General features: G+C 43.5%; 1 protein-coding gene across 1 annotated transcript in view; it reads left to right on the forward strand.

The window, feature by feature from the left end:
- The first annotated feature begins 2,398 nt into the window (after nucleotides 1–2,398).
- Nucleotides 2,399–18,053, forward strand: part of ADAM12 (ADAM metallopeptidase domain 12) — a 352,228-nt gene continuing 336,573 nt past the window's right edge. The window contains exon 1 of the mRNA XM_077821415.1: nucleotides 2,399–2,516. Within this exon, the coding sequence (XP_077677541.1) occupies nucleotides 2,399–2,516 (118 nt within the window). The remainder of the gene's footprint in view (nucleotides 2,517–18,053) is intronic.

Genomic DNA, 18,053 nt, shown 5'->3' on the forward strand with positions numbered 1-18,053 from the left:
AGACAAAATCTGGCTATTTTGGAGTGTGATCATTTGCAAATTCAAAAAATTGTTTTGCTCTTATTGGGATTAACTCATTCAGTGTGCTTTGTGCTGTACAGTACACAAAAATGAGAGACCCTGCCCAAAGGGCTTTATCTAGCTGTATAACTTGGAATAAGGTATCCATTAAAGACATACAGTTTAGATTCATCTAAAACTTGTCCATTTCTTCCTTTTGTGCAGGTGAAATCTGGATAAAATGAAACCATATTACCATTTGGTGAAATTTTATCAGAAACATATCCTTGCTCACCTCTCAGATGCTCTCCTTGTCTGTGTGTCCTCCACAGAGCTCAATTCATAGAATTTTTTAGTGGGGGTGAGAAATGCAAATCAAAACTCTGAGAAATGAGAGAAACAGAGTTCTGAGAATGTTTTGACACCTTTTGGTGGAGGTGGGGGAATATCTTAAGTCTGAGAAGAGGCAGGAGGCGAAAAGGATTTGTCCTATCCCATTCCAAGTCAGACTGTATAAATCTTTCAAAACCCATATGTGATCTGAAGATACCCTTCATGGTAGGGTGACCAGATGTCCTGTTTCTAAAGGGACAGTCCCATTTTTGGGGACTTTTTATTATATAGGTGCCTACTGCCCCCCACCCCCTGTCCTGTTTTTTCACAGTTGCTATCTGGTCCCCCTACTTCATGATGTAACTACTGTCTTTGAACCCTCAAGAAGAGTGGCTCTCAACCAGGAGTGCGGAGTCCCCTGGGGGGTGGGGAGGCTGTGAGCAGGGTTCAGGGGGTCTGCAAAGCATGGCCAACATTAGACTCACTAGGGCCCAGGGCAGAAAGCTAAAGCTGCACCACTTAGGGCTGAAGCCTGAGCAACTTAGCTTTGCAGTGCTCCCCAGCCAATTGGCCGGCTTGCTGTCTCCTAACGCAGGCCCTGGCTTTTATATGTACAAAAGCAGTTGTTATACCACAGGGGGCCATGGACTTTTTATAGCATGTCGGGGGGGAGGGGCAGGGAGGGCCTCAAAAGCGAAAGGTTGGGAACCCCTGCACTAGAACAGTCACTATTTACAAATTCAAATTTGCACAGCTCTGTGTGGTTTGTGAGTGTGGTTTTGTCTTTGTTTTTTGTTGGCAAAGGCCCAAGCTTAGGCCCTAATCCTGAAAATTGTTCCATGGAAGAAGAATCGTGAGTGGAAAAAGTTGCAGAATTAGGGCCTGACACATACGAGTTACTTTATGCCTATGAGTATTCCCCCTGATTTCAATAGAACTGTGTGTGTAAAATGCAGGCAGCTTTGTGTTTCCAGGATCGGGGCCTTTCTTTCTCCCTTCCCTGGGAGAAGCCCTAAGATGCATCCATTGCTGCATTTATATGTATTTCAGTGGCAGGCCAGGGGTTTGATGGGCATAATGTACTGTGTGGGGTTTTTTTTGTTTCCCAGACAACTGTTGACAATGTGAATGAGGAAGATATCTTTTAAAAAAAACAAAAACAAAAAACCAATTTTGTTCGTTAATCTTTTAAACGCTATAAAGTAATAGCCCTGAGCATCAGAAATAACCTACAATATTATGAAACCAATCAAGAATTTCTCTACTCTTATTACACGTTCAAGTTCTTTTTCAGAATAAGCCACCACCACCCTGTGTGTAACAGAAATCACTAGCACACACACTATACAACCCTCCATGAGCAGGGAGACGCTTCATCCAGATCACTTATCACTAGAGGGGGAGACTTCTAACACATAGACCAATCACACCAGCAAAAGAGGGGGAGACTTTAAAGCCAACCTTAAAATTAATCCTACAGGAGGGAGTCTCCTTCCAACTGAAGGAGACTTGGCAGGTCTGCGAATGGGGGTGATGTGTCTTTTCAGGAACATACCACCGTGCCTGAGTAACCTCTCCTCAACAGAGTAACTGTTACCGTGTGCACAGCGGGAGTGGAGGGCTGTAGGACCCCGCGGAGACGCCCTGAGGCGAGGCAGGAGGACAATAATTTGTTCCATTGTAATGAGAACTGTAAATGTTGGCAAGGGGCAGATTTCCCAGGCAGGCCTGCCTTCTTTCACCAACGATCTTTAGTGCCTCCTGCTAGCCAACGCGGACAGTCTGCTCATTTATTGCAACGGTCAACAGATAGTTCTTGCCAAAAAAAAAAAAAAAAAAGCCAAACCCCAAACAACTTTTTTTTTTTTTTTGTTATTTATATATATAAAAGCAAAGCCCAGCTCATCAGCAGTCCATGCAGGAGCAGGAGGGGTTTGGGAGTTAACTGCATGCAGGAAATCTCTCACATCCTGAGTCCCAGCTCGCTCCTCTCTGTAACTGTATATTATGGTGCTATTCTCCAGACCTAGCTGATGAAAGTTTGTCTCTTTCAGTCTGGGCTAAGATGTCAAAGCGTCTTCATGCAGAGCAGCGGCTCTTCCCTCCTCCTCACCCCCCAGCCCAGATATTCATGCTGCTGTTGAGCCTAAGCTGGTTCTTTATAGCATCATCCAGGGCTCAAGGTAAGTTGATTATGCTTTTATATATATATATACACACACACACACTGCCAGGTCACAAGCCAGCATATGGCCAAGTTTGGACCCCTTCACCCGCGCCGACGCGGTTAGAAAGAAGCAGAGTTTCCCTTGGCATTTCCCCACCACCCTGGGGCTTCTGCATATTTGCATTTCCCTCCCCCCCCAAAAAAAACAAAACAAAACAAAAAGAACAAACAAACTTCCCCTCCTCTCCTGGCTGCTTTGCAAACGTTGCAGCCCTCCTCTTTCAGTTACCGTGCCGTCCCATCTGCTCTGCAAATCCAGTTCAGCCGCACCGCGTTCCCCAGCCTCCCCGGCTCCTCTTTCGCTCTGGTTGCGCCGCTGTGTTTGCGTGTAAGGGGGAGTTAGGTGTCGCCTGGGAGTGAAAGCATTCACGCTGCGTCGGCTGCTCATTGCAGCCCACTGAGCCGGGCTGGAGGATTGCTGCCCGCTTAGCTGCAGGGCCAGCTCTCCAGCCGCAAAGCACCCAAGCTTGCATTGCACTGGTGCGTCTCATGCCTCCTCCCGACCCCCCCCCCCGCCCCCCCAGCCGGGGCAATGTGGCAGGCGATTCTCGTTGCTGATGCAGGGGACGGAGGGACACACGCCATACAAAAGTTGTCTTTACTTTCGAGTTTTGCCTTGACAAAATCTGTCCGCTCATTGCACAAATCAGACCTAGTCTCACCCATTTGGGGTTGAAGAAGCGTGGGAGACCTTTTTCTAAAGTTTCTCTATTTTCTTAGGAATGAAGGATTTTGTTATGTGTTTCAACGAGATACCAATTACACTCGAGATTGCTTTGAAATCTCACATCATTTACATTGTCCTAGCAACTTGAAATGCAGACCTGCATCCGATGAAGTGAGCTGTAGCTCACGAAAGCTTATGCTCAAATAAATTTGTTACTCTCTAAGGTGCCACAAGTACTCCTTTTCTTTTTGCGAATACAGACTACCACCCCTGCTGCTCTGAGACCTGCATAAATAGCTCAAGGACTAAAGAGTATTCACACCATAGCCTTTCTTTTGGGTCCTGTTCCAGTATGTAGGGAATCTTCAACTGTTCCCCCCCCCCAAACCTGTTGCTTTGGGCTATTCACCTGGTTCCTGTTTATTTTACAATAAACACTTGCATATCTTTATTGTTCAGTTGAAGATTCCAAAGAACTTTATGGAAAATTTAGCCTTACAACACCCCAGTGAATTTGGTAAGAACTATTTATGGAAGGGCCAACAATTTACAATGAGTAATATATTAAAAACGCTTTGCTTCTCTGTTTATGAATTTTCTGTACATAAATTGGGGAAAATGGATGTATCATTCAAAATCACTTGTGAATACAGCTATTAATCCTGAGTCTGTAGACTCAGTGGAGGACAGTTCCACATGAATATTTGAAAGTGAATATTTGTACTTTGCTGATTAGTTTCCTGGGTCATGTGGTATTGTTTCTGGTCTCTGAGTGGATAATTTCTGTAAGTAACCACCAACAGTAAGAATTTTGAATTGCATGTTGGTGCAGAATTTGAAATCTGAACTGTTAGTCAGATGTGAGTCATAATCTACTTTAGATGAGTATCTGGGCAATTCGGGTTTAACATCTGTTTTTTTCCCCTCATTAGTGAAAGCTTTATTTTCTAGCTAGAATATTCATGCTAAGGGAACACAGAGAATTTATTTAAATATTTGAATAAATATTTGCTTAAAATGTTTAACATTATTGGCTTAGCTCTGTTATGCCAGTTTCACAGATATATTTGGAGTCATCTTGTCCGCAGTTCACTCAGCAAGTTAGTGACAGAGTCAGGAATCAAACACAGAGGTCTGACTCTGTCCCCTGCTTTAACGAGTAGCTGACGCTGTATAATTTATGAGAGAGAGAGAGAGAGAGTTGTTAAATTGCATAAATATATAGCACAGCAATGAAAGAAGTACCTGTTCCTACAGACCTGATTGCATGTGTCTACTATTCCAATTTGAAATTTAGCTTTTGTTTAGTCCCTAAATTTATGCACAGGAGATTTACGCTGGGATTATTGCTTTGTCTTTGTTAGGAAAATTAACGTTATGGTTACTAACATGGATTAACCTATGTTAACTAACGGGTTAAGAAAACATACCTTTATGAACACACTAGTTAACAAGGGTTAACCCGTGTTAGTTAACATACCGTTATCATTTTCCTAGTGAAGACGGAGCCATAGTCCTATCACAAATAGAGCTTCATGATCCACTTGATTTGAGAACATGCATATTCTATGTAATTGTGTCTGAGTGAACTGGGGTCATTATTTTAGTCAGCTGACATCCCCAGATAGTGAGCTAGGAAGACATCAACTGGTCATGGTCAACTGGTAGCATACAAACCCATCAGATGTGCGAACTAATCCTTGTCTTCAGTAGAACTCTGTGGGCCCAGGGGACAACGATGCATATGAGCTTGTGGGATCAAAGCATGTCTAGAGCTTCTTCAATGACTTGCAGCTGCAGTGTTGCAGCTGGCCTGAAAACTTGCTATGCGGGGTTCATAATATAATCTGCTTGATTTTTGTATTTTGAAGATGGAAAGATTTATACATCTGAGATATTAAACCATAGATAGTGGTTTCTGTGCTTGCATAGTAGTACTTCACATGGACAGTTTGAGAGTTTAAGTGCCTAAATATTTATACAATGAATGTTAATGGCTCTGAGAGTTTAAGATCATGGATAATTATAACTTCTCTTAAGGGGCAACCATCTGTCAAGAGCCACTTATTGGATTTGGCTCTTTCTTTGTGTCTTCCTATTTCCAATCCTAAACCTTCTATGTTAATAACTATTAGTTCTTACAATTCCCAGTCTCCTGCCTTTCTTACAGTTGCCGTTGAACGTGTCCTTCTCTTTTTCCCCCTCTTCCCCCCCCCCATTCTCTTCTCTTCTCTCTTTTGTCATGTCATCTTCTTTGCTGATGCCTTTGGATGAAATTTACCTTTTGTGTTGGTCCGCAGCACAGGAATAGATTTCATCCTTAGTCAACCTGCAAAATTAAACACTGTTACTTTGTCATATTGCTCCCTCTGGAGTTTTTTTGGAGTCAATAGACTGAGCCCTACTTGATTCCCATGTAACTCTCAAAGCTCTTTTTAGTGTCATTTTGAAACTGTTGCTGAGGTTGAGGGAGATGAGCACATGGTTGTACAGAGTCTAAGCTTGTTTGACTGTTGACCAAACTGACTTTCCTACAGATATTTTGGACATCCTGGGTAAAATATGTAACTGGTGTACATAGGCGTGGCTCCGTTGTCTTTGATGGAACTGTGCCAGCTTACACCAGCTAAGGATGTACCTCTTCTGTCCCCGCCCTGAAAATGCTCTGTTCCAGCTGATCTTGTCTGTTTCCCCTGCCTGCAGGGGGAGGTATTCAATTTGTTTGTTTTTGCCAAGTTTCTAATCTCCCTTTTCCCTTGAAGGTTGTTGGAAATGTTGCTACCTAGCTATGAAGAGCAACTTCTAAGTAATGATCTACTGCATACATTTCAGACTACTTGTCATCCTGCTCACTGCACTGAGACTGCCCTGATAGCAGCTCTCTAATGATCTGTGAGTGACTGTAACAAATCAGGGTTATGTTTATCTGTTATTCCTACTGAAACTGTCAGCTGGAGTTGACACACTATTGATCATGAAATTCTGTTTTAAAAAGTCTGAATTCCTGTAATAGTTTATCTGGATCTTCACCAGCCTGGTTCAGATCTCACATTTCCTAATCCTGACAGTTTTATCACTAGTGGCCCTTATGCTTCTAACATTTCTCAAATTGCCAGTGTAAATTGTCCATGGATCCTGCCAGGGTTTCATTTTATTCAGTATTCATATGCTTCCTTTTGGGCAGTATCATTTCTAGTAAAGGGCTTCATTGTAACATGCAAATTGACAACCGTGAGATCTATTTTTCAAGCAGATCGTGTGTCACTTTCAATCCTCTGCTAGTTCGGAGCCCCTAGGGGCAATGGAGCAATGTGCACATGTGTATCTCTGAAAAACCCAGAGCTGCTTGTTGTTGTTGCCAAGCCTTGCATCTGAGTTCTGAGAATCTAATTATTAGAGTCTGTGTCCCTTACAGGCTGAGAGAATTATTTTGTTCTTGGCTCTTCACAGCAAAAGGTGTCATAAACTGGAAAATGCCATTTTTAGGGGTGTGTTCAGTTTAGGTTTGAAATATTCTAATGTTTACAAGGCCATGCTCTGTTTACATGGGCAAACTTTCCTTGGCTCTCTATCTCCTGCAATAACCAATTCTGCTCAGAAGGTATGACTCTCTTGTTGGTATTCATTTTGGAGGGATCTCTTGTTTGCTCTGATCCCTTTTTCCATTTCCATTTTTCTCTCATTCTGTTTTCACGTTTTTTCCTCAAGGCTACCTCAAATATTGGGTTTTTTTAAGTTTAACATTCAACCATATATAAACACATACATTATACGTTGCGATGTATCATTCAAATCACATTCAACATCTCTAAAATTCATATGACAAGGAATCTTGATCACAGGAAATCTCTAATATGAAAAGAACTAAGTAAGGTCTGAATTGTGCCTGCTAGGCAGAAACTTTCATTTGGGGCACTACTGAGCTCTGGTCTACATTACAAGTTTAGGTCGAATTTAGTAGTGTTAGATCAATTTAACCCTGCACCTGTCCACGTGATGAAGCCATTTTTGTCGACTTAAAGGGCTCTTAAAATTGATTTGTGTACTCCTCCCTGATGAGGGGATTAGCACTGAAATCGACATTGCCGGGTCGAATTTGGGGTAGTGTGGATGCAATTCGATGGTATTGGCCTCCGGGAGCTATCCCACAGTGCTCCATTGTGACCGCTCTGGACAGCACTTTCAACTCAGATGCACAGGCCAGGTATACAGGAAAAGCACCAGGAACTTTTGAATTTCATTTCCTGTTTGGCCAGTGTGGCGAGCTCATCAGCAGAGGTGACCATGCAGAGCTCATCAGCACAGGAGACCACGTAGTCCCAGAATAGCAAAAGAGCTCCAGCATGGACTGAACGGGAGGTACTGGATCTGATCGCTGTGTGGGGAGATGAATCCATTCTATCAGAACTCTGTTCCAAAAGACAAAATGCCAATATATTTGCAAAAATCTCCAAGGGCATGATGGACAGAGGCTATAACAGGGACCCGCAGCAGTGCCGCTTGAAAATTAAGGAGCTCAGGCAAGCCGACCAAAGAGGCAAATGCCCGCTCCGGATCAGAGCCCCAGACATGCTGCTTCTATGATGAGCTGCATGTAATTCTAGGGGGTGCCCCTAGCACTACCCCACCCCTGTCCATGGACACCTTCAAGAAGGGAGTCTCATGCAACAGGGATGAGGATTTTGGGGACGAGGAAGATGAGGAGGAGGAGGATAGTGCACAACAGGCAAGCAGAGAAACTGTTCTCCCCAACAGCCAGGAACTGTTTATCACCCTGGAGCCAATACTCTCCCAAGATGGGCTCCTGGACCATGAGGCAGGAGAAGGCACCTCTGGTGAGTATACCTTTGTAAATATAATACATGGTTTAAAAGCAAACATGTTTAATGATCGATTTGCCCTGAAGACTTGGGATGCATTCGCGGGCCAGTACAGCTCCTGGAAAAGTCTGTTAATGTGTCTGGGGATGGAGTGGAAATCCTCCAGGGACATTATTAAGGGGACATTCAGAGGTGGCCATTCCTGCTGCGCTGTTTGCCTGTGGCTGAAAAGAAATCATCCCCGCTTTTAGCCACGCGGGGGTGGGGAGGCTGTTCACGCTGAACTGTTCGTGTTTGGCTGGCAGGGATCTTCCCTGATACTAGTTACATGGTGGGAGGAGGGGTGAAGCGATCATCCCAGAGAACTGGGGGGGGTGTGTGTGGGGAGGGGGGTTAGTTGGGTTTGTGCGGCACGTTAACCCGAAAACCACAGCCCCTCCTTTTAAATAGCCAACCCAGTGGGTGCTTGGCATGGGAAAGGAGGGTGCTGCTGTTTGAAATCATTCTCACATGTTATGAAGGTTGAAGAAGCCGAAAAACTGTGGCTTACCATGGCTGCCTGCAAGCTGAATTCTGTTGCCCGGCCCTGCGTGCGTGATCTCTCACACCAAACGGGCAGGCCCTCAATATAAGAGGCAAAATGCGACCTTGTACCGAAAGCACATGTGCTGTGTAATGTTAGCAGCTTGGTTGACTGTGAACGAGTCTACCCATTGTTCTCTAAAATGTGTCTTTTTAAATACTACTCTCCCTTTTTTTCCTCCCGCAGCTTCAAATGTTTCAACGCTCCCCCTATCATCTCCATCCCACTGGCTAGCGCAGATATGAAGGCAGAAAAAATGCACTCGCGATGAAATGTTCTCTGAGCTCATGCAGTATGCATGGAGGCAGAGTCCAGGAAAGCAGAAAATGAACGCGAGGACAGGAGGGGAGAGCGAGGTGAGAGGTTGCGGGAGCAAGAGGAGAGGTGGTGGCAGCATGATGAGAGAAGGCAGGATGCAATGCTGAGGCTACTGGGGGATCAAACTGATCTCCTCGGGCATCTGATGGAGCTACAGGAAAGGCAGTAGGAGCACAGACCGCTGCTGCAGCTTCTGTGTAACTGCCCGTCCTCTTCCCCAAGTTCCATAGCCTCCTCACCCAGATACCCAAGAACGCGTTGGGGGGGGCTCCGAGCACCCAACCACTCCACCCCAGAAGACTGCCCAAGCAACAGAAGGCTGACATTCAATAGGTTTTGAAGTACACTGTGGCCTTGTCCTTCCCTCCTCCCCTCATCCACCACCCCACTTGGTGCTTTCCTCCTCCCCCACCCCTCTCGGGCTACCTTGGCAGTTGTCCCCCTATTTGTGTGATGAATTAATAAAGAATGCATGATTTTAAAACAACAATGACTTTATTGCCTCTGCAAGTGGTGATCAAAGGGGGAAGGACGGTTGGCTTACAGGGAAGTAGAGTGAACCAAGGGGGCTGGTTTTCATCAAGGAGAAAGAAACAAAACTGTCACACCATAGCCTGGTCAGTCATGAAACTGGTTTTCAAAGCTTCTCTGATGCACAACGCGTCCTGCTGTGCTCTTCTAATCGCCCTGGTGTCTGGCTGCGTGTAATCAGCAGCCAGGCGATTTGCCTCAACCTCCCACCCTGCCATAAATGTCTTTCCCCTTACTCTCACAGATATTGTGGAGCACACAGCAAGCAGCAGTAACAATGGGAATATTGGTTTCACTGAGGTCTGACCTAGTCAGCAAACAGTGCCAGTGAGCTTTTAAACATCCAAAGGCACATTCTACCACCATTCTGCTCTTGCTCAGCCTATAGTTGAACTACTCCTTACTACTGTCCAGGTTGCCCGTGTAAGGTGCCATGGGAGCAAGGGGTAGGCTGGGTCCCCCAGGATAACTATAGGCATTTCAACATCCCCAGTGCTTATTTTCTAGTCTGGGAAGTAAGTCCCTTCCTGCAGCTGTTCAAACAGACCAGAGTTCCTGACGATGTGAGTGTCATGTATCTTTCCCATCCATCCCACGTTGATGTCGGTGAAACGTCCCTTGTGATCCACCACTGCTTGCAGCACCATTGAGAAGTACCCCTTGCGGTTTATGTACTGGCTGCCAAGGTGGTCCAGTCCCAAGATAGGGATATGCTTTCCGTCTATCGCCCCATCACAGTTAGGGAATCCCATTGCAGCAAAGCCATCTAGTATGACCTGCACATTTCCCAGAGTCACTACGCTTGATAGCAGCAGCTCAGTGATTGCATTCGCTACTTGGATCACAGCAGCCCCCACAGTAGATTTGCTCACTCCAAATTGATTACCGACTGATTGGTAGCTGTCTGGTGTTGCAAGCTGCCAGAGGGTTATTGCCACTCGCTTGTGAACTGTGAAGGCTGCTCTCATCTTGGTATTCTTGCGCTTCAGGGCAGGGGAAGGCAAGTCACAAAGTTCCATGAAAGTGCCCTTACGTATGCAAAAGTTTTGCAGCCACTGGGAATCATCCCAGACTGCAACACTACGCAGTCCCACCAGTCTGTGCTTGTTTCCCGGGCCAAGAATCGGCATTCCATGACATGAGCCTGCCCCATTGCCACCAAGATGTCCATATTGCTGGGGCCCGTACTTTGATAGAAGTCTGTGTCCATATCCTCATCACTCTCGTCACCATGCTGCTGTCGCCTCCTCACCTGCTTTTACAGGTTCTGATTCTGCACCCACTGCAGAATAATGCGCGAGGTGTTTACAATGCTCATAACTGCTGTGGTGATCTGAGCAGGCTCCATGCTTGCCATGGCATGGCGTCTGCAGGAGAGCAGAGTTTCAGTGGAAGTGGTGGCTGATGATGGATGCCGCGAGAATAGATCTTTATAGAGAATGATGAGAGGACCTGCAAGGTGGATTCATGAGAGCAGAGTTGCAGCGGAAGCGGTGGATGACGACAGTTAGCATCGCACATTTCCCAAGGAAAAACACATATACCTGGGAGCCCATGACAGACAATATGGAGAAATTCACTATTGAGACAATAGCAGCAGAGCAGAGTTGCAGCAAAAGCGGTGGATGATGACGGTTAGCAATCCTACTTCACCGTCTGCTGAAAGCAGTATGGCGTCCGCACGGAAAAAAGGCGTGAAACGATTGTCTTCCACTGCTTTCCCAGAGAGAGGGGCGACTGACAACATGTACCCAAAACCACCTGTGACAGTGTTTTTGCCCCATCAAGCATTGGGAGCTTAACCCAGAATTCCAATGGGTTGTGGAGACTGCGGGAGCTGTGGGATAGCTACCCACAGTGCACCGCTCCGTAAGTCGATGCTAGCCACGGTGGACTAATGCGCTTAGTGTGGACATACGCAATCGACTATATAAAATCAATTTCTAAAAAATTTCTATAATATTGACCTAATTTTGTAGCGTAGACGTACCGTTAGCCTCCAACATTGGAGGTGTTGCATCAAAACTGTAGCCTACTGAAGTCACTGAGAGTGTTGCCATTGACTTCAATGGATTTTGGACTAGGTACATTGTGCCACAAGCGTGCAGGCAGATTACTGTATGTTGATTAGTACAGCCTTGTAATAAGTTGCAACATGCACTCCTTTCTTTGTACAGCTAGCTGTAGTGGCCAAAGGAGAGCAAAGATTGTGGTTGTGACAATGTGGGAAAGGTATGCTCCTTTCTCCCCCAGACAGAGACTGGCCACAGTCTGGCCTTAAGTAGAAACTGAGATGTACTGGTGGTAATGGAAATACACTCAGTGTCACGTATAAATATATAGCTTTCAGCTATATTTATTTCCAGACTGCATTTTCAGAAACCAGTGTCACGTACTCAATGGTTTTTAGTAAAGTGTAATTCTGTCTCCCTGGAAACTGTCAGTCCTTAGTGCTACAGATATGTTAACTGATTAAAGCATAGAATGCTGATTAGCTCCTAGCCTATGTGTAATATAGCTGGTTACTAATTATATTAACTTTTGTTTAAAAGACAACAAGGAATTAGGAAAATGCCGTCTTCTCTCAGGAGAATCCAAATCTGTTGGTCAGGGTTGTTGACCCAGATTCCATTTAGGAAAACTGACCAAGGAAGTTGAGCTGCAAAATGTCCTGCATATAACAGTTTGGTGATATCTGTAATTGTGATAATTAATGCATCTGTCCTGATCATAAGCAGAAACAGAATACCTTTCTTCTCTGCAGTAGCTGCATTTCATAATGACAAAAATTAAAGATTACTGAAAAGGGCATTAAAGCCCTTGGAAGTTGTAGACTCTCGTGATGGCTATTTGAAGGTTCTAATGCTTGTGATCATCTTGTGTGGTAGGCTAGCTGATAAGCATTTCTTGTGATGACTGGGCCCTTGTGTAGCTCAACCTTAAATTGAGTTTGGGCCAGAATTATTGGAAATCCTATATCCTGTTTTCTGTAGGAAATTAGATTAGATGGTCACAGTAGTTCCTTCTGCCTTTAAAATCTGTGAATCAACACTTGGTTTGTAAAGATCCGTGTACCTGTATTGGGGCAAACCCTAATGTACATATGATTTACACTAATGTAATATAAAACCATATTACTGTAGGGCAGGAAGGGACCTCAAGATCATCTAGTCCATTTCCCTCTCTTTGCCCTGGCGCTAAGTTAGGATTAAATATGCCTGGCATGAATTGTCCAGGTGCAGTTTACTCAGGCTTCAAACAGAGATAAGTTGCAACAATGTAAATCATGGGCCAGATCCTCATCTGGTCTGAATTAACATAGTTCTAATGATGTAACCTGTAAATTGTGATGTAAGCACAATTTAAACTGGCTGAGGACTGGTTCCTTGTAGATATTTGAAATTTACACCAGCAGTTAAAACCCACCACAGACAAGGTCCAGGACCAGCTGCTGAGACAGAGATGCACTTAGGTCCAGATCCTCAAAGCCATTAGGTGCCAAACTCCCATTTAAATCAATCTGAGTTAAGTGCCTCAATACCTTTTGAGGATGTGGGCCTTAGTCTTTATCCCTATGAGTAGGGGATCTCACCAACTCCATGAGGCTTGAACTGGTTGGGGTCCCCAGGTGATGGTGGTAGTTCAGGGTCCTGAGTGCTGGAGACAGGCAGAACCCCCAGCACAATCAGTCAGGAGAAGATAGAGTCCCAGTGGAACTGAGGCATAGTTTGGATCTAAGCATCAGAATATTTACTTGGGCGTAGGTAGGGGTTTTTGTAGAAAAAACACAATGGTTCAAGGGAGAATGCTAGAATTGTTTGAGTAAACTGATGACTTAAGGGTTTTCTTTAGGCTAGACAATAGGAGCTGATCACTCTTGGCTATGGGTGGTGTTTTCTTCCAGGGAGCTCACAATTCAACTAGGCTGCTTCAGTATTTTGGATATCAATTGCGGATTTATACTAGAATTGGTCTGATAATTGCTGAGCTGGGTGTGTGCAGGTGTAGGTTCATTAATATCTGGAGCAGAGAGCCCCCAGGATGCCGTGCTTCCCTGCTTTTCTGATCCCAGAGTTCAGTGTGGTTCTCTGTTCTCCATTCTGTATGCAAATTGAAATGTCTCCCTGTCCCATCTTTCATGCAGATGAGGCTAGGGGAGTTATCTCTGTTTTCCATTCTGTATGCTGATGAAGATGTCTTAATCTTGTCATCCTTGTCAAGAGGGGTCTAGGTGTGTCTCCCATCCACCCTTCATTGCTCTCTCTAAGTCTTTTCTCTGATGGGTTTTGGTTTAAACAGAAGCTGGGGCTGGGGGGGGGGTGTCTTTCATGAGTCAGACAGGCTAGATACTGCGCCCTGGTTCTCCAAGAACACAGAGCTGACTGGTATCAGCCCTCAGTCACCAGCTGGCACTCTCCGGCCACCCAGTTCTGAAGGCAGCAGCTCAGAAGTAAGAGTGGCATGGTATTGCCACCCTTACTTCTGTGCAGCTGCTAGCAGGGCACTGTTGGACAAGAGCTGGGCACTTGGCCAACAGCCGCCACTCTCCGGCCACCCAGCTCTCAAGGCAGCGCAGAAGTAAGGGTGGCAATGCCATGACCTCCTAAAATAACTTTGTAACCCCCTCTGCAACTCCTTTTTGGGTTAAGACTCCCAATTTGAGAAACGCTGGTGTCCCCAATGAAATCTATATAGTATAGGGTAAAAGCACGTAGAAGACCAGATTTCACAGGGGAAGACCAGATTTCACAATCTGTGATATGTGTTTTCATGGCTGTGAATTTGGTAGGACCCGACCTGTGCGATTTTTATCTACTGTGAAGAATTGGGCTGTGTGATAGGCTGGTACTCTAGGACTATTCATTGGAAGTAACAAGTGAAGCATCTTTCTGTTGGTGGAGAAAGGCCATATAATTCTACTGAGTGCTAAAATTATTGTTCAGGCAGAAAGTGTTAATTGATAGGAATCCTGTTTGTGTTGCCAATAGCAAGTTTTTCCTCTATTAGTCACAGGGTAAAAACTGAAGTTTGGGCTTTCTTCTCTCTTGGGGTCCCGTTTAATTATAGGGTTCAATTTTAATGTTTGTACTCAATCTTAGGAGATCATTTTGGCCTAGTAACTAAAGTCATCAGTCAGATGGAGGTTAAGGGTTTTCCTTCACTAGAGTCTTTACTTTCAGTTATCTTCCCATTGACTAGAGTAGTTAACATCAGTAAAGGCTAGTCTGCCATTCCAGAAACTTCTGTTCCAGACAACAAATGCTTGTAGTTTACTCTAGATTGATCTCAGGATAAACCACAACCATTTGGGCAGTTTCCAGACTAGCCTTTGTAAATGTGGTAACTTTTAGTGAAGTAACTTGAGGTAAAAACTCTAGTACAGATAACTCAACTTTTACGTTACTTGACATAGTTTTAATTTTTAGTAGCAGTTTCTTTTTTTTGTTAAATAAATGTAAGAAATAATTACACTTACCTGACAAAATGGTTTGCCCCTACACAATCATTTGCTGGTACTTTCAGGATCAGGGTCCTAAGGAGGTTGGAAAAGAGATAATAAATCACTTTGAGAATCATCAAGTAAACTTTGCAGTAAGTGTCTGCATTATATAGCACAAGAAAGCCGTTTATTTGACAGAGAGCATTGCCAGTGGAACGAATGTTATCATGGGAGTCGAGTGGTGGAGTTCTAATTCTTGCTCTGCCATTGCTTTCTTTTGTGGCCTTAGTTAAGTCACTTAACTTTAGCCTCAGCTTCTCATTTGTGAAATGAGCACAGTAATACTTATCATGGAGGACTGTTGTCAGAACTAATTGTCTAATGTTTGCACAACTCTTTGAAAACACGTTGCTATCTAATGTGAAGTATTAGTGTCAATGGTTCAGTGAGTGACTTAGCAACTTCAGAATCCAGTCTGTAAAAACTATGTCCACTGTTTCACTTAAAATCTTTAAGCAACCTTGACCAATTTTCCAAGTAATTCCAAAGCCAAGAAATGCATAAAAATGACTTAATTTAAGTGCCCTTCCTGGTTTGGAACTTGAATAAATATGAGAGAGCTGTGGGTTGATTTTGTTTGTTTGCCCATCCAGAAGTTCAACATGACGAATCCATAGACTGGATAAATGCATTCTTTCTTGTACCAAATATATGATCTAATATGGCAACAATGGAACATTTCATGGCCTGTTAACCATGCTGGCTATTCTACAACGAGGCATAAAAAAGCTGGATGCAGAACTTGGCAAAAAAAAGGGTCATCAGCTCGTTTATTCCACAAGATATTTGTTAACAGTTAACATTTGTCATCGTTAAAAGTATGTTGTAGTTATGTGTACACATTAAGAGAAAAAGTCTTTTCTGACAATATGATAGCAGTTTGCTATTTTCTGTGTGTTTTTAAAATTTCTTGTTACTCTGTAGAGAGAGAACTGCTGATTGAGGAGTGGGGGCGGGAGGGGAAAAAGCTCACGTGACAGCCTATCCTTGAAAGATTTAGGTATGAACTTCCCTGGGCCCAAATGTTGATGTGCCTTTTTTTTTTTTAATACAATCATGAAAAATCCTCCAGCTCCCTTGTATTAACACCACATTAAACAAGTGAAATGAACATACACACATAAATAGATGTGGGGCTGGGCATCATCTGAGTACTATTATTCATCAGTAGTCACAGAAGTGTGCTCCTGGGCATCCACTAATTTCTTAGGTTTCAGAGTAGCAGCCATGTTAGTCTGTATCCGCAAAAAGAACAGGAGTACTTGTGGCACCTTAGAGACTAACAAATTTATTTTTGCCGCAAGTACTCCTGTTCTTTTTACTAATTTCTTAATGTGCCTAACTCTCTGAGGTACTCCTGCTAGTTCATTAAAAAAAGTGAGTATTGTGACAAATATTATTTAATCTACATTATCTGAGACTAAATTCTGTCACTGGTTTCACCCATTAAAACTGCTAAGATTGCACACCTGTAGCTGAGAGCAGAATTTGACCTCAGATATAGTCTACTGAGAAGTATTGAGCCATGCCATTTGTAACTGGTGCTTCTCTATGAACTGGAGGTCATATTTATGACCTCCAAATGAATCTTTCTTTTCTTGTATTTTTGCCAGGGCACCTAGAGGACACGACGGATATCTCTCTTGGCTGGAACATTTGTTATCTTTGAAAGAATGTATAAATAAAATAGGAAAAGATTGAATGGAGATCAGTGTATTTCACAGTTCCTTTGAGTCCCACTAAGGGGAGAGCCCCGAGGCGAATGCATGCATTTTAGGTGTGCTAATAGAATCATTGCTGTACCTTTCAGGTTACAGAAGAGAGGATTTTGTGTATTAATGGGCCAGATCCCCAGCTTGTGCAGATTGGCATAGCTCCATTGATTTGGCCGACCCTATGTAAATCCACGGATAGGACACCAGGCGTCAAAGAATCTTTTATACCAGAAATGTTACCCTTACTTTTGACTTATATATATAAATTTAACAAAAAGACTTAACTGGTAACTTTATTAGTACAGGTGAAGTAAATTTTCTGTTTCTATCATGTAGCACCAGTAGCAGCTATAGCCATAAAAACAAAGGTGCATTATGGACATAACTACCCATCTTAGAATCCTATTCACCAGACATGGGTAAATGCCACAAAATGCTTCTTTTTAACATTGACTTGAAGTAATGCTGGAATGTGCTTCAGTCACATTCTCTCCTCCTTTCTATGTGCTTTCTGGGAACATTGGAACAAATGACTTTCATGCACACGAATGTATGTGAAAAGCACATTTGAAGCTCACACTCAAGGTATTCCTTACTGCTAGTGGTATATGGGATGGAATACTACCTGACACAGCGGAGGTCTGGGTTCCCTACTTCCCTCACCAGAGCCCTGGCTCAGAGGCTATTGAATAATTCAGAAAATGATCTCACTGCACCTTCTACAACTAGGATTGAGAGAACATTTAAATTTGAGCTCTGCACCCAGCCAATAAATCTTTGAGCAGTCTCTTTCTGAGGGTCCAGAAAGGAAAAGTTTTAATGTTTTCCTTCTGCGTGGATCTCAGCACCTGCAAGGGGGAGGTGGGAAATGCTGTCACTAATTTAAAATGGAATTACTTCAGATTTCTGTTGGTATAATAGTAGCAGAATGAGACTTGTGGTTTAATATAATAAGCTTTATGGTTATTGTGGCTGGGCAAATAATTTGCTGCTAATATTTTACTTGACACACTTCACTGCTTTTTCTGCTCATAGACCGTCTCTGATTTATTTGGTGTTTGATTTTTCTTTTTCTAATTCTGTAGATTGATCACAAAAAAAATCTAAGTATATTTGATGCTTGCTATTTAATGTTGGAGCTGTATGGATTACTTCTGATTAACTGATCACAAAAGATACTTGTTTCAAAGTAGCAGTCACGTTAGTCTGTATTTGCAAAAAGAAAAGGAGGACGGTGGCACCTTAGAGACTAACCAATTTATTTGAGCATAAGCTTTCGTGAGCTACATCCGATTAAGTGAGCTGTAGCTCATGAAAGCTTATGCTCAAATAAATTTGTTAGTCTCTAAGGTGCCACAA

Source organism: Eretmochelys imbricata, chromosome 7, assembly GCF_965152235.1.
Source record: "Eretmochelys imbricata isolate rEreImb1 chromosome 7, rEreImb1.hap1, whole genome shotgun sequence".
Classification (NCBI taxonomy): domain Eukaryota; kingdom Metazoa; phylum Chordata; order Testudines; family Cheloniidae; genus Eretmochelys; species Eretmochelys imbricata.